The 23,401-nt window shown below is 56.5% G+C and overlaps 1 protein-coding gene across 1 annotated transcript in view; it reads right to left on the reverse strand.

Annotated features, from left to right (window-relative positions):
* The window catches only part of MYO7A (myosin VIIA), a 77,825-nt gene that overhangs the window by 1,811 nt on the left and 52,613 nt on the right, over positions 1–23,401 (reverse strand). The window contains exons 29-46 of the mRNA XM_009186977.4: positions 23,129–23,302; positions 21,755–21,982; positions 18,958–19,128; positions 15,908–16,025; positions 15,090–15,216; positions 13,915–14,084; positions 12,110–12,300; positions 11,325–11,449; positions 10,538–10,695; positions 9,474–9,627; positions 8,094–8,249; positions 7,511–7,616; positions 6,319–6,432; positions 4,882–4,969; positions 4,585–4,691; positions 2,059–2,244; positions 1,491–1,607; positions 398–481 (exon numbers count right to left, since the gene is read on the reverse strand). Coding sequence (XP_009185241.2) covers positions 398–481; positions 1,491–1,607; positions 2,059–2,244; positions 4,585–4,691; positions 4,882–4,969; positions 6,319–6,432; positions 7,511–7,616; positions 8,094–8,249; positions 9,474–9,627; positions 10,538–10,695; positions 11,325–11,449; positions 12,110–12,300; positions 13,915–14,084; positions 15,090–15,216; positions 15,908–16,025; positions 18,958–19,128; positions 21,755–21,982; positions 23,129–23,302 — 2,574 coding nt within the window. The remainder of the gene's footprint in view (positions 1–397; positions 482–1,490; positions 1,608–2,058; positions 2,245–4,584; positions 4,692–4,881; positions 4,970–6,318; positions 6,433–7,510; positions 7,617–8,093; positions 8,250–9,473; positions 9,628–10,537; positions 10,696–11,324; positions 11,450–12,109; positions 12,301–13,914; positions 14,085–15,089; positions 15,217–15,907; positions 16,026–18,957; positions 19,129–21,754; positions 21,983–23,128; positions 23,303–23,401) is intronic.

Genomic DNA, 23,401 nt, shown 5'->3' on the forward strand with positions numbered 1-23,401 from the left:
ATGGTGGTCACAAGCCCTCTTCACTACCTGTCCAGTCAGACCCTCTGGGTGTGCAGTCGGGCTGCTCTGGCCCAGAAACACAGATGCACAGTCACCCCTGCACAGCCGGCCCCACAATCCACATGGGCAGAGCATCCAGTGATACTGAAAGGCCAAGTACTAAAAGGAGCTCAGATTCCATAGGAAGGAGTTTGTTAGTAACTTCAGGAGAGCAATTTTTGTGGAGCAAATGTTGGGTAAAGTCCCAGCAAACGCTGACAGCTTTTGAAGTCGCATGATGGGTGGATGAGTCTGGAGATAGAGGGTGGCTAGGAGGGCTTGCGGGGTTTGTTCCAGGACTGTGTCTGAGGTTCAGGCAGAGAAGCCCACCCCCACTTGCCTTCTTATCCCTGCTCACCTTCGTTCTGGGATCGATGAGGCTGACCCCATACTTGTTGATGGCAATTAGAAGGATCTCAGGGAAGTTTGGCTCTGTAGTTTGCTAGAAAAAAAGATGAGAAGGCATCAGATGGGGGCCCAGAGCAAGAAAAGCGTTTGGGGAAAGGAATGAAGCCTGACCCCAGCTGGGATAAAGTCAGCCTCTCCTGTTGCCTATGTGGTGCTGACGGCCCTGCCATGACCTCATGGCCTCCACCTTTGCTGGGCCTCAGTGCTGCCCCACATCCCTTCATGGGTCCCCCAGGCCATCCTTTGCTCTGTCCTCCCTCTCAGCCCAAGGGCATCTCATCTTTAAAAAGCCTCCTGAACCCTGCATCTGCCTCCAGCTACTTACCTGTTCTTGCACAGCCGAGCTTCTCAAAAGGCCTCCGATCCTAGCTGTGTGACAAGACCACATCTGTCCTCTCACACCAGCCTCCTCACCATACTCCTGCCTTTGTTGTGCCCCTCAGACCCCTCCTCCACCCACAGCCTGAGAGGCTTTCTGGCCATGTCACCTGGGTTGAAAACCCTCCAAGGCAGGCCACCGCTGCAGGAAACCCAGCCTCTCACATGCTTGGCAAGCTGCTGCTCTCCACAGCCTGCTCTTGCCTCCTGCCCTCACTACTTGCATTTCCTTCCCAGACCTGAGTTCTCACGCCTCCAGGCCTTTGTCTATGCGGGACCCCTGCCAGGAGCACTCTTTCCAGGGTCTCCCTGGAGAGCTCACATATCACCTCCTCTAGGAGGCCTCCTCAGACCCGGCAGAACCTCCCGAGCTCTGCCACCTGGGCGAGGGCTCCCCACTGTCAGAGCATAGGCTGTCCCTCCATTACCCCGGCCTGTTTACACGCCTGCCTCCACTGCCAGGCTGAGCTTTTGGTCCCTCTGTCCCCAGGACTTAGCCCAGCTAAGACGCTGAGCTGGGACAAGGCTGAGGGTACTGCCCTCCTTCCCTCACCAGGGCAGGTGTCCAAGGCCATGGCTGTTTCCCACAGTCCTGGGGAGGAGTCTCTGTGCCTTCTCAATGCCCTGTTCCCCTCCTCCTCTGTTCTGAGAAGCCCATGGTGTACCTTCACCTCGAAGAAGGCTGAGCCAAATGTGGGCCACTTGAAGATGAGCTTCAGGAACGCCAGCTTGGCCTCCTCCTTGGACTTCCCTGCGTGCTTGTTGAAGTAGGCGACGATGGACTATGGGGGCAGGGGGGTCAGGGCTGGGCTCAGTCCTGGGGACAAGCCTGCTCAGGGCAGGCCTGCTCAGAGCTCAGAGTCCTCCCCACACCACCCCTGCCCACTCCAGCCCCATCCTGGAGTGCTGTGAAGGGCTCTCCCCATATTTCAGCTAATGGACTCCCGACCTCCGTTCTCACCCCCAGGCAGGCAGACCAAAGGGTATCAAGGACAAGCAGGTCACCATGGTAACCGGGACAGGGCAAATGACTGCCAGTTGGCCACTGAGTGCTTGGCATGGAGGACTGAAGGATAAGGCAGGCAGAGGAACAAGGGTGGGCGGCCTCATCGAGTATAGGAACCACAAGACACACCTCCCTGGGCTGCTGGCCAGCGTCTGCCCCCTTGGCCCCTGGGGTGCCCAGAGGCCCATTCAGGGCCCCACCATTCCTGCTGCCCACCCCATGCTCACCCGCTTCCAGTCATCAGGCGAGACCTGTCGGATAAGGTCCTGGGGCACCAGCTCCCGCAGCAGCTTGGGGATGCTGGGGAAGTAGGACTTGTCCTCCTCGAACTTGACCCTGTAGATCAGCGCCCCCAGCTGCAGCACCTCCTCCCGCGTGCACTTGTGGTAGCCTCGGAGATACTTGGGCAACTCCTGCCAGAGACAGAGCAGGTCACAGGCGTGCAGGGACCTGGCAGAAGTGGGCTCTTTTCCTACCACACCAAGATCCCCAAGGCCAGGGTCTACCACCTTCCCCCGCACATGGGCCCACCCACCTTTCCAGCCTCAGCTGACACTGCTCCCCCAGGGGAGATGGCACAGGACAGGGACAGAGCAAGTCTGCCTGCACAGACTCAGCACTCGGCAGTTGGAGCGCATGGCCTTGTCTGTTACCTCATATCCCCCTGTAACAGTCCAGTGAGATGAGCAGCCCCATTTCAAGATGAAGAAACTCAGAGTGACCAGCTGGCAACCCTGAGACTCTTCTATACCTGTCACCTCCTGGGCCCGTTCTCCTTTGGAAGAGCCTCTCAGTCTGGCCTCCCTGCATTGGGTTCTCTTGAGACCAGCTGCTTTTAGCAGCAGCAGCAACAGAGGCCCTCACACCCCCTTGAACTTCCAGACCCCAAACCTGAGGAACTTATGCTGAGGAATCAGCCCAGGGCAGAGACGAAGCCTCTGAAGGGCTGGGGCTGCCCACAGACTCCTGGAGCCTTATGATCATCTCATGCACGATTTGAAAGGTAGAGAAACTGAGGCTGACCTGAGGACATACTGTCAATCAGAGACCTGAGTCAATCATTAGCTATCCTATCCACCCATCCATGTGGTTATGGGTCTATCTACCTACACATCTACCTCCATCCATCTCCCTACCTGTCCATCCATCTACCCACCCATCCACCCACTCACCTACCTACTCACCCATTCACTCACCAATATCCACCCATCAATTCACTCAGCATTCATCCTCCCACCTATATGTTCCCTGAGTCACTGGTTTACCTATTCCCCATTCATCAATCCAACAAGTATGCATTGAACATCTATGAGCCAGGCCCTTTAAGCAACAATGCCTACCCTCCCTACTCCCATGGAACTTGGAGTCTCAGGGCAAGGACAGACATTAAAAATCATACCAAACAGATACATAATGACAACCTTCGAAGGAATTGTTCACAGTGCCATAAGAGAATATAACAAGGTGACCTAATCTAGGCTTGAGGGCAGGGCAGACTTCCTTTAAGATAAGATGGCTGATTGACATCTAAAAGCTCAGTAGGTGAGGGAAGAGCATCCCAACATTACGACGGCCCCGTGGCACACTTGAGAAGTGGAAACAATCCAGCTGAGCCGAAGGAGAGCCAGGTACAAGGCAAGGCAGCAGGAGCAGGTAGTGGTACCACCCGGCAGGGCCACGGTCAGGACGGGGGTTACGCCCTAAGAGCAAGGGGAAGCCACTGGGGGAATCTGGAAAGCAGGACGACCACCCTGTGGAGAAAGGGTTGAAAGGGCCAAAATGGATGAGGAGAACAGGGAGACGGTCACTGCCTCCATTCTGGATCAGAGATGATGGTGGACTGACCCAGGTTGGGAAGGTGGTGATGGAGACACATGGGGGATTTTAGAGAGATCCAGGAGGTACAGTCATCAGGTAAGTGATTTGGGACGTGGCAGAGGAGGAGCAAATGTCAAGGCTGACTCTGGGGGAACTGGCAGTCCAGGGGCCATGCGCTCAGTGGGCAGCAGGGGGTGGGTGGGGAGGGGCGTGAGGGAAAGGCAGATCCCAGGTTTGGATGAGGGCAGTCCTTCTCACTCCCAGGCCAGTGTCCTCTCTGCCACAGCAGCCACCATCCCTGCCTCCTCTGCCCTTCCTAGCATCCTGGTTTTTCTCCCACAGAATGGCAAGCAGGTTGGGCCCAGAAAAGAGCACCAACCTGCAGTCATGAAGACCTGGAATCAAACCCCAGTTCCATTAGCTGTGTGATCCTACTTACAGCACGTGGCCTCTCTGAGTCTGTTTATCCCTCTGTCACATGGGGACAACATGCCTGCTTCTTGGGGTTATTGGGAGGACAGAATGAGAGAAGAATGCCAGATACATAATAGAGGCTCAACATGCAAGCCTCCCTCCCGGCTTCCTTCAGGTGCCTGTGCTAGAAAATGTTTGCACAGAGGCCTTGGAGTTACCCAGTTACAGCAGCAGAATCTCAAAGTCAGAGAACAGCCCTGCACTGAAGGAGGGGCCTGAACAGGTAGGGATCAGAAGCTCAGAGGAGGAACTGTCAAGCCCCTAAGGGCTGAAGAGTCAGGAGATACAAGGATCAAGGGTTGGGCCCTCTCTTGGGGCTCCAGTGGTCTTGGCAGGAATCCTTTCAAGGCCAGGCTGGTACAGGCCCCACACCTGGCAAGGGCAGTGGGTCTCTGCTTTCAGGGCCAAAGTACAGCAACACTAGCCATGCATGAAGGCAACTAGAGTGCAGAGGTGCCCACCTGGTAATAGTGGAAGATGGAATCGGCCATGGGGTCCTTCCCTGGCACCGTGGTGGTCCACAGCTTCTTCATGAAGAACACCTGGTAGGTGAGTGAGGGCACAATTCCTGCAGCACAGGGCAGTCGGTCACCCAGAGGGTCCCTGCACAGAGGAGTGCTCACATCCCGAGCCCAGCCCAGCCCCAGCCCCAGAGGAGACCCTCGCTCAGGCCCGCCTAGGTGGGCCTCACAGCATGGCCCTGAACCTGTGCCTCCCTACTCTGGGCCTCAGATGATCCCAGGACCCGGCCTCATTACCGTCCTTGATGGGCCGAGCTTTCTTTATCCAGTCTGTCAAGTGTCGAACAAAGTCAAAGAAGAAGTCATTCTCAGGCACGCTGATGACCTGGGGACAGGGCCAGTGAAGCACACTCAGTTTAAGAAACACTGCATTGCCGGGCGCGGTGGCTCACGCCTGTAATCCCAGCACTTTGGGAGGCCGAGGCGGGCGGATCACAAGGTCAGGCGATCGAGACCACAGTGAAACCCTGTCTCTACTAAAAATACAAAAAATTAGCCGGGCGCGGTGGCGGGCGCCTGTAGTCCCAGCTACTCAGGAGGCTGAGGCAGGAGAATGGCGTTAACCCAGGAGGCGGAGCTTGCAGTGAGCCGAGATCGCGCCACTGCACTCCAGCCTGGGCGACAGCGTGAGACTCCGTCTCAGGCGACAGCGTGAGACTCCGTCTCAAAAAAAAAAAAAAAAAAAAAAAGAAACACTGCATTTTCTGACCTTCCCACCTAAGGCCTGTCTGGCAGCTCCTTCTCAGGGAAGACTCCACTTCCAGCCAGAAGGGGTTTCTGTGGGTCAGCCCCACCCTGCCCCATGTGCCTGTTGAGTGTCCCCAGAACAGCCCACTTCTTGCCGGGAGTGATGGTCATTCCATTCAGTGCCTGGGACACTGAAGGCTGCCTTAGACTCAAGGGAAACTGGACAAGAATGCAGCCCAGCCCCTGGCTTGGACATTCTCTGGCATCCATGTCCAGATCCTCCCGCAGCTCTGGGCACCCCTGGGTCTAGGACCTCATCAGGGTCACCTCTGGGTCCCAGTGTCTGGCACAGAGACAGTCATGAAGTGAGCAGACAGACACAGATGCACACAGAGCCATCAGCAGGCAACAGGATGAGGCACCTAACTCGGTCAGGGAGGCCTTCCCGTGGAGGGGGCTTTAGCTAGGCCTGGAAGACTTCCAGGGACAGAGGTCTTTGGGGAAATGTGATGTGAGATGGTAGCAGGGGCATGAGCTTTAGAGTCAGACCCACCTGGAGCTCAGTCCCTGCTGTGTGACCTTGGACAAGTTACTTAACCTCTCTGAGTCCTAGTTCTGTGATCTATCAAGTGGGGATGATCACACCTTATTTCAAGGGTTAATTTGCCCTAGCATGGCAATTAAGGGCCAGTCAAAGCAAATCTGGAAAGAACGTGTGCTGGGGCAGGGTGAGGGTCTGGTGTGTCTAGAACACAGAGCACCTGGGCACATGCCCCTAAGAGGGTCTGAGCCATGTGCAGTGCCTCAGAAGAGAGAGAGCTGGGGGCAGCCACTCCATGTAAGGGATGGAAGAAGATGGCCAGATGCCAGTGCCCTCTTCCCCTCTCTCCCCTAGTCCCTCTGTCTTCCCTCTGCTGTCCATAAGTTCTTATTGCCCCAGCAAATCTCCCACCTTGGCAAAGGTGGCGAAGGTGGCGAAGGACCCACCTTGTCTGCAATTTTGACAAAGAGGCTGAATCCCTCTGAGGACTTGAGGAGCAGCCTGGTGGCGATGTTCTGGCAGAAGTCCTTGGCCTTGGTGCTGGACTCCACTTCGAAGGCCTGGGAGGGGCGGTGAGCACTGGGCTCCTGCAGGGCCTTTCCCAGGACCTGGTCCTCCCGGGCCCCTCTGGCTGTGCCTCCTATACTGAGCCCCCTCGCGTGCCAGACACCCTCCTGTGGGCCCAGAGCTGGGCATGGCGTTTAACAAAAGGAAAGGGCTACACCTGTCTGGGTCTTCCCAGGTCTCCTCCTCCCGACCCTCCAAGCAGAACGTGGCCTTGGCGTCCAGAGTCCTGGGCCGGGGTGTACAAGCCTGAGTGACAGTGAGGGGTCCAGGGAGCACAGCAGGATGATTGGAAGGGTGATTGGGAGGAGGAGACTTGAGGTAGAGGAGAAGCAAACCCAAAAGTGGAGGGGAAAGCAGCCCAGACAGATGGGAGGGTTTGAGCATCTGGGGAAGTTTAGATGCAGGAGGAGAGGTGTCTGGAGGGACAGGAACGGATGTGAGGAAGTCCTTGGTCCTTGCAACTAAAATCCTGCCGTGGCATTTCTGAGTCTCCAGCCTCAGACAAATTTCACCAACGACTCTTCAAATGAGAAGTTTATCTGAATGAGACACTGTGTTGAGACAGGCAGGGGCTGGGGACCATGAGGGGCAGCGTGACTACAGGCATGACAGACAGGACCTTTGGCAGACAGGACCTGGATGGAGGGAACCTCAACCACCTCAGGTGGGGAGGGAGGAAGGGGTGTCGAGGTTCTGGCTGCAGGAAAGTGGGCTCAGGTGACAGGGGAGGCCTGGACCTGGGGACCAGCGGGGCCCTGCACCAGGGAGGTGCAAAGCCAGCTCAGAGGGAGAAGTGCTTTTCTCTAAGGCAGGTCCTCCTCGGAGACAGGGAGGGAGGGGTGCCCTTCTGAAGGAAGCTGCTCCAGGAAGCAGGGGCTGGATCAGGAACCAAGAGCCCCTGACCTGGGGAGTCGATGGCCTTTGTCCTGAGCTCTGACTCCACTATGGGGAAGGAGGACGAGGCAGCAAATGTTGGGTGTTGGGGGAGAGGCTTAAGGCTGCCTTTGGTGTCCACCCAGGAAGCACGGCCCTGTCCTGGGCACTGCAGACCTAGAAGCTGGCGACCCTCACCTCGTCAGTGTCATCAGGGAAGTAGACCTTGTGGAAAATCTGGGTGGTCTTGTGCTGGATGGCCTCCACCTCCACCAGGTGTGGAGGGTACTTCCGGGACCCATTTCTGAAAAGGTGACAGAGGCAGCAGGGAGCAGGTGCGTGGGACTGTGGAGACCAGGGGACTGGGACATTTGGAGGCAGACAACCCCAGTTCTGATCCTAGCCTGCCACTTCCTATGATGTGACTGGCCACTGAGTCTCCCAGAGCCTTGAGCTCCTTATCTGTAAAATGGGACAATGGGTGTGGAGAGGCCCAGCAAAGTGAAGAACGCAGTGCCCTTGGAGAGTATGAAGTGGGCCCTGGTGTCTGTGCCCACCGATAGCCTGGGAGCTCTGGGCTGAGCACTCCAGAGCAGCCGGACTCTCCAGCTGCATCCCGAGCGGCTGCGGGGCCTGCACCTCCTTCTACCTGGCAGTTGAGGTACCCTAGGGGTTGGCCCAACTGCTATATGGTCCTCATCCCCAAGGGGCTCGTTCCACAAGCCCAGTGTGGCCAGGAGCCTGCCCCAGTGTCTGCCCCTGCCCCTGGCGGCCGCTGTACCTCAGGGCTTTCTGGAGCCGCTGCAGGCAGTCGATGGCTAGTGGGCAGTGCTTTCGGGACTGCAGGAAGCGCTGCACGTGGGGCAGGAGGATGTTGCTGGGTGGGAAGAGGCCCGTGCACAGCCAGAGCAGCTCCCAACCTCGCTCCTCGCTGTACCTGCAGGAGGAAGCGCGGGCTCCAGCAGGGGCAGTTGCCATCGGGAGTCACAGGACCTGTACACCCCACGGTGAGGGGGCCACACACCCCTCAGCTGCTCATCACAGCAGCACCGTCCCTCCCGACCCTTAACCTGTCTCAGGACCCCTCAGCCTACCTACAGACCCCTCTCCCTGACAGCCAGATGCAACCAGTGCTACCCAAAGTGTGCTTGGCCCACCACACCAGGCCACACACTGCTACCACATGGAGATAAGAGGCTTATGTCACAGTGAAAAGCCACCAGTTTACCATGCCCTCTGCTTCAGCTGAGGCTTTTTGTTTGTTTCCATAGCGAGACTTTCTCCATGAAGGAGGCAGCGTGATTTATATTTTGGCAGAAGCTCTTTAATTCACCTGTACTTGGAGTGGCAACGAGTTAGACCAGTCCCACCCCAGGCTCCTTCAGCGACCACTCTGAGCTTCTTGGGTCTGACAGTGGGAAGTTTGGAGGGCTTCTAGGAGGAGGTGGCATTTGAACTAGGCTTTGAAGGATGAAGCAAATTACGGCATGCAGAGACGGGGCTGAAAAGTTTTCCTGGCTGTGGGCACAGCATGTACAAAGGTTTGGCACTGTCGAAAGAGCTGATGTGTCGTTTGAGGATGGATTTGTGGAAGAGATGTAGAGGGTGACACAGCTGGGGAGGAAGGCGGGGGGCTGGGTGTAAGGAGAGAGGGTGGAGCTTCTCTCAGACTCTGAGAGGAGCCGGTACCTGACTTCCTACTCCTGCCTCGGGCTGTCCCAAGGGGAGGAGAAGGTGGCACCCTTTGGGCATTGGGCCCAACACCCAAACCCATGAGAGTTTTCAGCCAGTGCTTTCAGCTGACAGCCGGCCCAGCCTGCACCAGGGAGGGGACACTTGACTGAGCTGGACCTGCAGGCAGACAGCAGCATCTAGGCAGGGGAGGGGCATCCAGAGGGGGCTCCAGCCAAACAGGAGGAGCTGGGGCTGTTACCCTTAGAGGACAGACTCAAAGGAAGACAGCCACCACCTCCCAGTTCCTGCTAGGCCTTCCTTGGGCCTTGGAGCCAAGCTAGGATGTGAGGGGGCCCATGAGCAGCTCCTGGCTCTGTGTGAGGAAGGACTGCATCCAGGCAGAGCCAGCGGCTGTCTCAGGAGGGAAAGAGCTGCCCGTCACAGCAGGTGGGGTCTGCCCCTCGTCCACCCACCGTGCCTGGCTCACCTGATGTGGTTGTCGGTCAGCTGCTTCAGGATCTGCACGTACGCCTCATCCTTCAGGGGCTCGGCTTTCAGGGGACCCTCAAAGATCTGGTCGGTGAGCTCATTGACAGAGCGTGTCCTCTTGGACGGGTAGTCGCCCATGTACTTGAGCACAGGTGGGGACTGTCAAGGAAGGGCTTGTGCCGAATACAGGGGCACTGGCCTGGGGTCTGGAGGCCCCACTCCCCACAGGGCCTGTATCACCTGAAGCTGTGACCCTGGGCCCTCAGGCCGCATACTCACAAAATGGGAGTGATCTGCCCCACCCTCTATCCTCGCCTCCTCACAGCCACCAGCCCCGCATCCCAAGCCCTCACAGCAGCTGGGACGGACTGCCCAGATCGCCAATCTGACCATGCCACCCCTGCCCAGTGGTTCACCCTGGCCTTGGGACACGGCCCAAGCTTCCTCACAGGGCTTGGGAACCCTGCCTAAGCCCACTCTTCCCATCCTCTCTGTGCTGAAGCCCGGGAGCCCTGGAACAGCCCTGCTGTGTGTATGTATGTATGTGTGTGTGTGTGTGTGTGTGTGTGTGTGCGCGCGCACGCGCGCCTCGGGGCCTTACTGCTACTCCCTCTCTCTGGAACACTCCCCACCCCTCTCCCCTTTGCCTGGCTAAGTCCTACTTAGCCTCCAGGGCTCAGTCTAGATACCACTTCCTCCAGGAAGTCCTCCCTGCCCCCTCCAGGTCACATGGGTCAGGTCACAGCTGCCCGGTCCCATCTCAGCACTGATCTGGATGTGCATATGGCCCCATGAGGCCAGGGGCTGGGCTGATTCCTGCTCTACCTCCATGCCTGGCCCAGCACAAGGCACCAAATCCACCTGTCACCCAAATGACAGGGTCAGAGGAGAAAATGAGCGAGGCAGCCCCTTGCATATCAAAAGGTGCAAGGGAGGGGGTCCTCCATCAACCCTCCCCACGCGTGCCCAGGCCGCAGCAGGCCCTCAGGAGGCAGGTGGTGTGCAGATGAAGGCCCTGCCCAGTCCCTGGCTCCGCTGGGTACAGCCCAGTAGCATGGATATCAATGAAGGCCAGGCAGGCCTCCTGCGAGAGCTCCTCACTGCCCAGGAGCTTCTTGAGCAGCGCCTGCTTGAGCGGCTCCCGCGTGTGGCTCCATAGCCGGTCCTTGCCTCGGGCCTTGGACACCATGACGCGGCTCAGCGTGTGCTTGGGTGGGGGCCTGCCATAGCACAGGGACCGTCAGCAACGGCCCCATTGCTGGCAGCCCCAGGGAGAAACCCCCAGGTTGTGAGACCCCCACCCCCACCTACCCCCTGTGCCCAGAGGCTGAGGGTGGGCACCAGGCCCTGCTCTTCCCTGCCCTGCATGTGACCCGAGGCGAGTCACTGGCAGTCACTGGGCCTTCCTTTCTCAGCTATGAAACAGTGAGAACACCCCGGGCTGTGCCCCAGCCTCCCCCACCACCCTGCGCCCCCTGCAGACCTCAGTGCACACCACCTCCATCAGGAAGCTTCTCACTGCACCCCCTGCCCCCCACCCCGAAAGCATCCTCATCACAGTGCTGGGCACGCAGAATCCCAGCTGCCTGCTTCCGGCCCGCATCCCCACCAGGACTGAGGCTCGAATGCCCAGCCTGGGGCGGGTGCAGTGACATGTCTTAAATGAAGGAAGGATAAGATGAGACACACAGGACGGGTCATCAGACAGAAACAGCCCTCCAGCTCCCTCTGACCCAGGTCCTGCTCACAGGTGGGGGCTTCACAAAGTATCCCCAGCACACAACCAGACGGTAGCGGAAGCCTGCAGCTCCTAGCCCTGTGACTCCCATCCTTCCCCAGGAGCCATCACCTGAAGTAGTCGTAGGAGAACTCCTCCAGCGTGTAGGGCTTGGCACGCACCTCAGGCTCTGCCGTTCGCAGCTGCAAGAGCCGGACGACGTCCTGCCGCTGGTCGGGAGTCATGGTGACCAGGGCCTAGGGGCCAAGAGACAGGGGGCTCAGGTCAGCTCTCCACCTGCAGCCACCAGGATCAACACGGTATACCCTGGAGCCTTCTGGACTCTGGGAGACTCTTCAGGGGGATGGACCCCATGCCCCATTCTGACCCTGGGAGCCCTGTTCCTCCTTGGGGTCTCTGAGGTCCCTGCTGCCTCTTTTGTGCTGAGCTGAGGGCCCTTCCCTGGGTGTCCGATGAGGTCGGGTCAGTCAGAAAGCCTGGACGAGGCGGGGGACATGGTGTGAGAGCTGCCTCGTCCACTGAGCCTGGCTCAGGAGCCACTGGGGAGCTGGGCTGTAAGTCCTCAGAGCTGCTCTCAAGGGGGCTCCAGAAGAAGCAGGGCCCCCTTGCCAGCTGTGCCCCCACTGCCTGTTCAGACAGTGCAGGTGATACACCTCTCTCCAGTCCCCATCTCCAGCCCCACCCCTTGGCAGTTCCTCATCTGATGCCATTTCTAGGCCCCTCCCCACCTGGCACAGGTTTGAGCACTGCCCCAACTTTAAATGTGTGGTCCCATAAGATCCCAAGATCATCTTCACAGATGCACTAGACCATTAACCTATCGTACAGCTGTGGGAAGTGCACGAAGAGGGGTCTAATGGCACCTCCCACCCATCTGCTGCCCCCAGGCCACATACCACAATCTCCCGCGGTGGCATGGTGACAGTGGGCATGACGTACACACAGTCGGTGGGGAAGTCCCCACGCTGCTTGGTCCTCTCATTGATGCCGTTGGCCCAGCCCGAGTTCATGACCTGCTCACCCGTGTCGTGGTCCAAGATGATGAGGTCTCCCTTGGCAAAGCTGAGGAAGCCTGACTCCTCGCCCGCTGCAGGGCAGAGGTGAGCGGGACCACGGGGGCAGAGACAAGCTGAGTTGGAACATCTTTATTTGGGTTGATGATCTATAAGCCACTACTTCCCACAGAAGAACTGAGGTGCTGTCACTCGTGTCTGCCCACTTGCCACTCTGCCTCCACCTTGTCACAACTCTCCATACAAAGACCATCACCAGAGTGGGCTACTCTCCTGCTCAAAAGCCTTCTACGGCTCCTCATTGCCCTTGGGAGGAAGCCCCACACTCCTAAGCCTATTGTGAGCGGGCCTCCCAGACTCCCTCCACCTTGCCCCTCCTCCCTCACCGTGCCTGTTTCCAGCCAAACCAGACTGTTTGCAGTTGCCTGGACAGGCCAGCTTTCTCCCGCCTCTGTGCTGGCATCACGTTCAGCTTTCTGGCCCCTGCGCTCTGCTCACACGGGCTTCCTCCCTGGACCCCAGTGTGCATGGGGCCTCTCCTCTGGGCTCCTGTGGCTCTGGGTTTCCCTGCTTACTGCACCGTCACAGGCCTGTCACTGTCTGCTTCCCACCCACTCCCCACTGAGGACAGGGTGGGGTCCATTTCATCTTTGTCTTTCCCACACTCTGCCAGGGCCTCGGTGGCCTCCGGCAGAGTATTTGTTACTGCTGTTATCACTTGAAGATGGTGCGTATTTTGAGAACACTGAGGAGGACCCTGATCTAACTTGGAGAGCTGACAGGAGATGAATATTGAAGAGCCAGAAGATGGGAGGGAGAGGAGATTCCCCATAGACCACAGATTGAAGGCTATTTGGTCTAGTTTCAGGGGAAAGATGGGAACAAGACCCTAGCAGCCTTGAGTGCCAAGGCCACGGGGCATGGTCTGTGATATGGTTCAGATATTTGTCCCCTCCAAATCTCTCTGTTGAAATCTGGTTTCCCAGTGTTGGCAGTGGCCTAGCATGAGGTGTTTGCGTCATGGGGGTGGGGCCCTCATGAACAGTGTGGTGCCGCACTCGCAGTGATGAGTGAGTCTCTGCGAGAACCGATGGTTTAAAAGAGCCTGGCAACTCCTCCTCTCTTCCTTCCTTCTGATGCAAGCACCCCTTCTTCTGCCGTGAGTGGAAGGTTCCTGGGGCCTTCATCGGAAGCAATGCTGGTGCCATGCTTCTTTTTTCTCTTTCTTTTTTTTTTAAGAGATGAGGTCTCACTCTTGCCCAGGCTGGACTGCAGTGGCACAATCATGGCTCACTGCAGCCTCCACCTCCTGGGCTGAAGCAATCCTCCTACCTCAGCCTCCTGAAGAGCTATGACTACAGGCACATGCCATCACACCCAGCTAATTTATTTAATCTTTTGTTGAAACAGGGGTCTCACTATGTTGCCCAGGCTGGTCTTGAACTCCTGGCCTCAGGTGATCCTCCCATCTTAGCCTCCCAAAGCTCTGGGATTGCAGGCATGAGCCACCATGCCCAGCCAGCACCATGCTTCTTGTAGTGCCTGCAGAACTGTGAGCCAAATAAACCTCTTTTCCTTATAAATCTCCCAGCCTCTAGTATGCCATTATAGCAACGCAAATGGACTAAGACAGTCTGCATAACGCCCTGACCCCCAGTGCCAGGCAGCCCATACCAGCAGTCACTCACCGGGGTTGGGGTTATCCTGCAGGGCCACAACATACTTAGATCTCTTCCGGAGCCCCTCTAGGAAGGTGACCACCAGGTCACGAATGTCCTCAGCATTGCTGGAGGTGAAGGTGTATTCGTCCCCCTTGATGGTGGCCAGTGTGAAGCTGGGGGCTGTCGTTTTCGCTCCCCTGCAGGACCAACACGGAGAACAGGGCCCTGCCGGGGTCAGTCCTGCCCAGCCTGAGTGAGGCGCAGCACAGCCAAGATCAGAGCAGCCCAGTGAGAGCCAGACACGGCACTCCCTGAAGGAGACCAAGGCCAGTCGAGTCAGACATGCCCCAGCCAGTGGGAGATGTGGCCCAGCTCAGACACATCTCAGGTTAAGTCAGAGCTGGCCTGGCCAGAGTCAGGCATGGCCCAGAGGGAGACCCACACTGGCCCGACCCACTTCTCCTTTGCCTGTCTAATTCCTACTCACCCTTTAAATCTCAACCTACATGCCACTTCCTCCAGGTAGTCCTCCCTGCCCTCCCACAGCCCTGATCATAGCATGCTTTAAAATGGCCTATTCAATGTCTGTCTCCTCTCTTGACTGAAGATCCAAGAGGACAAGGACTATCTTGTCACTACTGCATCCTGTGTTCCTGGCATGTGTCTGGTCTCCAGCCCATATCAGACATAACCCAAAGACACTGCTACAAGCCCCAGATGGTGGGGGAGGGAGCCACTGCACTGCTAGGAAAGCCAGTCAGTCCCAGCAACCCACCCCACCATTCCACCTGTGTGGCCGTGCTCTGCAGTTTACAAAGAGCTCTCCCATCTATTATTGCATTCATTCCTCACCACTGTTATGCAAGAAAAGCATTAAGACTCCTGCTTTAGGAATGAAGACAGAGAGTGAGCGCTACCCAGGCCCCTGAACCCCAGGTCAAGCTCTTTTGTACACACTCGTCTGCCCCTACCTGTCCTGACAGCCCAGTCCTGTCTCAGAACAGCCTTAATGTGCTGTAAAGCCCACGCCCATCCCTCCGCTAGGAGGTGCCAGAGGGGTCTTCACAGTGCGGTACAAACTGCCCAATCACGAGCAACCAGGCAGGCCACTTCATGTCTCTTCACTTCCAGTGACCCGCAGGGAAGCTCCGGCCCCTCTCCTTCCCCTCTGTCTGTCTGCGTCTCCATGCGGCCCTCCTCACCTGCTGCTGGACACGGCCATGATCTCTGGGAAGGACAGCTCCAGAAGTACCTGCTCCTGCTCGTCCACAAAGTACACGCCCGTCCAGTTGACAGCCACGATCACGTCGTTCTTGGGGAGGCTGGGGCCTGGGGTCGAGACCAAGGCACTGAGAGGCAGGCCTCCCACCCCTAGGCCCAGCCCTTCTCAGTCCTCATAATGGCCAAGGAGGTGGCAATACACTGATTTCTGTTTTACAGATAGGGAAACTGAGGCCCAGAGAGCACAAACTCGCTATGTGACAAAACCCAAAGTGCAATAGGAAGACAGTGTTGAATTGGGAAACTGGTTTGGGTCCCACTCCTGCCACTGGTCTTTGTGCAGCTTTGGACAAGTCCCTGCCCTGCACTGAGGTGGGATCTGGGGCGGGGTTGGACTGAGACCCAGGGTTCCCTCCGGCCCTGGTACTTGGTGGTTCTGTGAACAGCAGCATCAGCACAGGGCCTGGCACAGAGCAGGTGCCCAGTAACGATGGCCCAAGGACGGCTGAGCCAGTGGCCTGTGTGGGCCACCCTGTTCTATACACAGTACGTGCCTTAATGAATCAATCTTCACTCAGTTTTTCAATCTTACGCACCACCGAGCACATAAGATGTGCCATGGAGTCGCTACTGGGTGTTGGGGAGGCAGGACCCACTCAGCAGCATTGACCAGAACAGACCAAGCAGCCAGCAGGCAAGAGTTCCATTGACGGGGGCCCCTGGCTCAAGCCGCTTCCCTCCCCTGTTGTGGACTGGAGCTACAGAGCAAGGGACTGGGAGCGTCGCAGGCTGGGGGTACCTGAGAATTTGTAGGCTTCATAAAACCTGGAGAAGAGTAAGGGCCACTTAAAGCGGGCATAATTGACCACATCCTCTTTGACCTTCTGGGCATCAGTTCTCCTCTGGGCATAAATCCCCTGGAGGGAAAAAAGGGACAGAGGGACACAAGACAACGTACAGGTGAGTTTGCTCTAAAAATCAGCTGCTGCTGCCTTCTAGCTAGGAGCAGCCTGGGGCTCCTGCACCTCCTGTGCATCATGGCCTTGCCCTGCTCCCATCTGTCTGCAGCCACCCTGTCCCCACCCGTCTCATTCATCAACATCAGCGAGCACTTTCGAGTGCCACCTCTATGCAGGTGCTGCGGCCCAAAGTCAGAGAAAGCATAGCTGCCCCTCCAGGGAGTTCCCAGTTGAGCAGAGACAGGGAAGCAAGGATTCCAGCCAGAGCATGTGGGAGGCCCAAGGTCCCGGGTCAGTGCAGACTGCAGACTGCAGACTGGGAAGAGAGGGAATGGGGACACAGCGTGGGGAGCCAGGTCCTGGCGGACTGTGAGTGCAGCCACAACTGCAAGAAACTGATCTGGTGAATCTGGGAGTTAGAAAGATCAGTGTGTCAAGGGAGAACTGGACCCTGGAGGTGAGGTGATCTGTGGGGGGTGCTGCTGTGCTCTTGGTAAGATACAAAAGCACCAGCATTGTGTTTCTCTAAAAATACTTCCCCAAGCGCTAGTGAGAACTCTGGGGTTCTGGGGTAGCATTGGAGGGGTCAGAGTGAAATCCTGGTTTTTATAGTATGTAGACACAGGAATAGGTAAGAGTGGATGTGTATGCCAGCTCACAGACGGCCCCATCTCCACCCATGAGAGAGCCCATGAGGGGTGCCATCCTGAGAGCAGTGAGAATTCAGAGGCAAATGGCTCAATGTCATCAACCCAAGCTCAAATGACTCAGAGAAAATACATATGTAGGCAGAGAGACAAATCACTGAGCAAGTGTGGCTAGCATCCAGTGAATCTGGGAAGTGAAGTGCACACAGCAGTCCTACTTTTTTGAATGTGCAATCTCTCCATAAGTTTGAAATTATTTCAAAATAAGATGTTTTCAAAACACCTCTGTTATGGACTGAATTGTGTGCTTCCTTCCCCCACCCACCATATTTGCATATTAAAGTCTTCACCCCCAGAATGTAACCTTATTTGGAGATAAGATTTTTTTTTTTTTTTTTGAGAAGGAGTCTTGCTCTTGTCCCCCAGGCTGGAGCACAACGGCACAATCTCAGCTCACTGAAACCTCTGCCTCCAAGGTTTAAGTGATTCTCCTGCCTCAGCCTCCCGAGTAGCTAGGATTACAGGCACCCACTACCACACCTGGTGAATTTTTGCATTTTTAGTAGAGACGGGGTTTTGCCATGTTGGCCAGGCTGGTCTCGAACTCCTGACCTCATGATTCACCCGCTTTGGCGTCCCAAAGTGCTGGGATTACAGGCGTGAGCCACTGCCCCTGGCCCAGAGATAAGGTCTTTAAAGAGGTCACTAATGAGATTTTTTGGGCGGGCTGTAATCCAATATGTCTGGTGCCTTTTTAAGAGGAGGATATTTGGACTCAGATGTGCATGTGCACACGTCACCGTGTGGTGACAGATGGAGAGGATGGCCATCTGCAGGCTGAGAGGAGAAGCCTCAGGAGAAAGCCCCTGCTGACACCTTGATCTCGGAGCTCCAGGCTCCAGAACTGGAAGGAAACACATTTATTTCTGTTGTTGAAACCACCTAGTCTGTGGCACTTTGTTATGGCAGACCTAGAAAATGAACAATGCACCCTCCCACCCTACAAAAACTGTGATTCACAACTGTCCATTCTAGGAGGGGCCTGGCCCAGGGCTCCGGGACAGATACTCTGAGGAGCTTCAGTCCAGGAGAGACCCAGCTTAGCTGTGGGCTCCAAAGGGCAGAAACCGTGTCTGTCCCACAAAGGGCTGTGTCTCCAGGTCCTGGTGCCCAGCACATGACAAGCACCAAAATAAAATGAATGCATAATAATAGCGCCCCACCCAGGACGTACCACATGCCACAGTGGCAGTGAGCCCCGAGGAGGCCCTCACGGAGGTGGGGGTGGAGGCTGCAGCTGTTTGGAAGGCAGCTGGACAGGCTGCAGTGACTGCCGGCACGTGAGGGCCAAGGGAGAGGAGGTGCCTGAGGATGAAGGGCAGGGGTCTCACATGAGGGACAGAGGGGTGGCAGGGAGGAGACACTCCTCCTCTGAAGCGGGGTTCGGGGGGTGAGGGCCTCAGGGGAAGCAGGCTGGCGCAGGGGGCACTCGGGACTCACGGAGAGGCAGAGGCTGGTGGGGAGCTGACTAGAGAAGGCACACGGTCAGGTGGAGGCGGCACAGGGCTCCCGGGTGAGGACGGAGGCCGCGAGGTGGAGGGGTGAGATCGCGGGCCTGTGGCGCCCTCAGACTATGGAGCCCTCGACTTATGTGCAGGGACAATTCTCTTGCACAGCTAGACTATGGAGATGAGGAGGCCCTGGGTCCCCTACCAGCAGCCAGTGCTCCCACCTTCTCCTCATCTGGATACCCCCGCTCTACTTGGGCAGGCTCTTAGCTTGGGAGGGAACCACTCATGGCTGGTTATGGGCCTGGGCTCCAAGCAAGCGGGTCAAGGGGGCCTGTCCCTAAAGCTCCCCAGGCAGGAAGTTGGGCGGGACTTCTTTTAGGAAAAAGGAGGTACAATTCCTAAAGCTCTGTCTAGCGTCCACCACCTCTCCTAAGCTGCAGCTCTGGAAGCTGTAGCACCAACAAGTGGCTGGCACAAGACCAGGAAAGGGGCCCCAATACCCATGGCCCCACAGAGGCTGCAGGGTTAAGTCTGATCCCCTCTGTGTGCCTGGCACACAGATGGCAGGAGAATGAGTGAGCTGATGTCCAGTGAGGAAGGGCCACTGGGAGGTGGGAGGTCAGGTGCCATGCCATCTCCCGCAGCCCCAACAGACAGGTTCAGATGAGGACTGGGACCTCCTTGGTTGTTCAGGTCCACATCCCTTCTCTAAGACTCCTCCCAGCCCTTCACCTTCTTGTGGGCGGCAATGGCCAGCTGGGCCCACTTCTCCAGCGTCTTCAGGGGCGTGATCTCGCGGTCGGGGATGTAGGTGGGTACGAGGTTCAGGAGGCGCTCCAGGATCATCTCAGAGCCATAGTCCACAAAGTACTGCTGGGAGGCCAGCTCAGCCAGGTCGTCCTCCTAGGTGGGGGGAGGCCTAGGTCATGCATTGGCCCAGGCCCCTCCAGGAAGCCCTTCCACACCACCAAAGGCTCCAGGCCCCTCTCCTGGCCCTGACTCCTGTAGCTCTCAGAGCCTGGCTTTTGGGACCCAGGCTTCTTACTGATTCACCAGGGAATTCTTGTCTGCTCAGAGGAACCATGAGCTCCCCAAGGGCAGGGCCACACCCTCACCTTCTCCTGGGTCCCTTTCGCACTGGCATGGAGCTGGACTCTGCCCAGGGGCACAAAAAGTGACGCAAAGAAAAAAGCCAGCCCATCGAGCAGCCACTGCACACTCAGCCCTGTGAGACAGTGACCGGAGCTGACAAACAGCAGAAGAGGAAGCATCTGCCCTAGAGAATGGGAGACACCTGGGGTCTGCTGGAGGGGTCAAAGTGAGGGGAGTGCATCACTGTGGCTGCCTCCATCACCATCGTTAAGCACTTGGGGGATGGTTAAAGTGGTTAACAGCTGGCAGGATCTACTGTAGAGGGTTCAGAGAACCAAGTGGCCATTGGACATTTGCCCCTTCTCTGCCTGGCCTGGTGCACAGCAGCCCCAGTGATGCCTACCTAGGGCTCCCCAGAGCTCCAGCAGCAAGGGCATAGAGAAAGGCTTCTGGGGGCCTTGAAGGCAATAGATATTTTCCAACCAGTTTGAAATATTTCAGAACTTTAGCAACTGGTGTGTGGCTATACCTAATGCGCCTCTGCTCCACTGCTTACCACCACCACGCCCATTATCACCACCACTTTTCACCCAAACAAATCACCACCACCACCACCATCACCACCATCACTACCAACAACACTATCACCAACATCATTACTGCCTCCACCATCACCACCACCACCACCAACACTATCACCAACACTATCACCAACATCATTACTGCCTCCATCACCACCATCATCACTACCAACACTACCATCACCTAACACACTATCACGCAACAAAACACCACTGTCACTGTCAACACCACCATCACTACCTTTACCATCACCATCACTACTACTAACAAATGACTGGCTTAATAATAATTTGTTAATTTATCATCTACCATCATCACCTTTATCACCGGGAGACTATCCTAACCTAATATCACCATCATTTCATCAGTGACCAACAATACCATCATCACTAACATCACTACCTCCACCATCACCAACACCATCACTGCCTCCACCCACCACCAAATGCCATCAGCCACTAACACTACTTCATTATATCCAATTTCATCACCACCAACCATCATCACTGTCTCCACCACCACCATCAACACCATCACTACATCCACCATCACCACCAACCATCATCACTGTCTCCACCACCACCCATCAACACCATCACTACATCCACCATCACCACCAACCATCATCACCGTCTCCACCCACCACCAACACCATCACCATCCACCAATCACTCACCAACCATCATCACTGTTCCCCACCTCACCACCAGCCCACTCCATCACTACATCCACCATCACCACCAACCATCATCACTGTCTCCACCACCACCAACACCATCACTACATCCACCATCACCACCAACCATCATCACTCTCCCCACCACCACCAACACCATCACTACATCCACCATCACCACCAACCATTATCACTGTCTCACCACCACCATCAACACCATCACTACATCCACCATCACCACCAACCATTATCACTGTCTCCACCACCATCAACACCACCACTACATCCACCATCACCACCAACCATCATCACTGTTCCTCCACCACCACCATCAACACCATCACTACATCCACCATCACCACCAACCATCATCACTGTCTCCACACCACCAACACCATCACTACATCCACCATCACCACCAACCATCATCACTGTCTCCACCACCACCAACACCATCATCACTACATCCACCATCACCACCAACCATCATCACTGTCTCTACCACCACCATCAACACCATCACTACATCCACCATCACCACCAAACCACACCACTGTTCACTCACCACCATCAACACCATCACTACATCCACCATCACCACCAACCATCATCACTGTCTCCACCACCACCATCAACACCATCATTACCTCTACCAATGTTACCACCACCAACCATCCTCTTCATTTCCATCACCTCCTTTCTTATCCCTCCCTCACAATCACCAACAGAACCATAGCTACCATTACCATTATCAAAAACAAAACAACTATATAACTCCTGTCCTCAGAAGGAGAAAAAAGAATACACATTTGCAAATTCTGATCCAAGGAATGGCTGTCTTTCTCATTTAGAGCAGCGCTTACTAGACACACTCAGAACAATGCAGCAGGTCCTGAGGCACGTCCTCTGTAGCACGCACAGTCACTACAGCAGTGTGGGGGCCTCCTCCACTGGCGAATTCAGGACATGCTCAGAAGCCCTTGCTCCTGACATCTCACCTCACCTCCCGAGCCCCCTGAAGTAGGTGGTGTCCATCCAGGAGCCTGGAGAGTGCCCAACTGCGGTCAGGCTCACCTCAGCCTAAGCTAATGATGGCTCACAGAGGAGCACTCAGCCCAAACGTGGAAAACAGCAGGCTGTGAGCCAAGCCAGCCTGGCAGGAGATTCCCTTCCACTCACCTTCTCACACCTGTACTCCCCAAACTTGACTCCTCGCACCACCTGCTGGTAGATAAGGTTGGTGGCCACGTTGTCCTCAGAGGGGCTGTGCCAGGGTGTGAAGACCTCTTTGCGGAAGAAGAGCCTCCAGGGGGCGTTGCGCTCCTGGGCACCCTGCTCCTTGGCATACTGCTCGCACTGGGAGATGGCGTCCATGACATGGTCGCTGCCGCTGCCCAGGGAGGACACCTGTGGGCACAGCGGGGAGGGGAGCAGGCACAGAGTCAGGGAAGGACTATGAGGAGCCTCGACGGTGCCAACGGTCAGTTCAGACAGAAAACCGAGGCCCAGCGAGGGGCAGGGACACGTCCAAGGCCCCCAGGAGGCAGACCAGATCCCAGCCTTGGGCTCTGAGCAGCACCCCCACGATTGCCTTCCTAGCCTCAGTTCTGGGCATGGTGATGTGAGAAGTCCCATTTTCTAGTAGAAGTGGGAAACTGAACAGAGTACCTGGAAACACAGGAGCATCGGTGAGAAAAATCCAGGCAAACTGTGTCCAGCAACATGGTACCTCCCCTGGGCTTGTGGGCGGGGGCCACTCTGCTGAGCATGATGTTGCTGGGGGTGGAGGCAAAATCACCCAAGCCCCAGGTCCCGCTCAGCCGAGGAGGCTCTAGCCTTCAAGGCGAGTCTGTGGGCTGTTCACACCCCGGCTGCTTGAGGGCAAATGTGAAGGAATTCCTGTTTGCTAAGGAGTTTCTCCATCAGACGCCATAGCAACCTGAGAGGGAATTCCATTCCCATCTGCACACAAGGGCTGCGCAGCCCTCCCCTCAGCCTGTGCCATGCTCTTCCTTCAGCACCAGGAGAGGATTCACTGGGCCTGGGGACACAGGACTGAGGACATCCTACTGCTGGGTTTTCCCTTGGGTGCCGAAGAGCTCTGTTTTTTTTTTTTTTTTTGAGACAGAGTCTCACTCTGTCGCCCAGGCTGGAGTGCAGTGGCGTGATCTCAGCTCACCACAACCTCCGCCTCCTGGGTTCAAGCGATTCTCCTGCCTCAGCCCCTTGAGTAGCTGGGATTACAGGTGTGTGCCACCATGTCCCGCTAATTTTTGTTTTTTTTAGTAAAGACGAGGCTTCACTACGTTGGCCAGGCTGGTCTTGAACTCCTGACTTTGTGATCCGACCGCCTCAGCCTCCCAAAGTACTGGGATTACAGGCATGAACAACCGCACCTGGCCGAGTTCTCAGCAGTCCTAACGAGTCAGGCAGAGCCGATTAGCGCCGGCTCAGGGAAACCGAGGTGCTCAAGGGTGAGTAGCCCCAGCCAGTAGGTGGCAGCACTGGCAGCCTGGAGTGGGGCCGGGAGGAGGTGCTTCTGGGCGGCCATACCTTGTCAAACAGGGCAATGTAGAGGGAGAACCCGAAGCGGTCCTTGAGAGAGATCTTGTCGGCCAGCGCATTGCAGAGCTCCTTGGCCGTGGTTGCCGAGTCTGTCAGCAGGGTCTTGGTGGTCCCGTCCATGAATGTCACGGGCAGCATGATTGGCTTCTTGGACTTGGTGGCCTGGAAGTACCCCAGGAGGGTTTGTGGAGTCCCTTCCCTTCAGACCGGCTCGCCCCTCTGGACTTTGGCTCTCTGCTTTCTGTGGGGTTGGAGCTGCCC

Source organism: Papio anubis, chromosome 12 (assembly GCF_008728515.1).
Source record: "Papio anubis isolate 15944 chromosome 12, Panubis1.0, whole genome shotgun sequence".
Taxonomy (NCBI): Eukaryota; Metazoa; Chordata; class Mammalia; order Primates; family Cercopithecidae; genus Papio; species Papio anubis.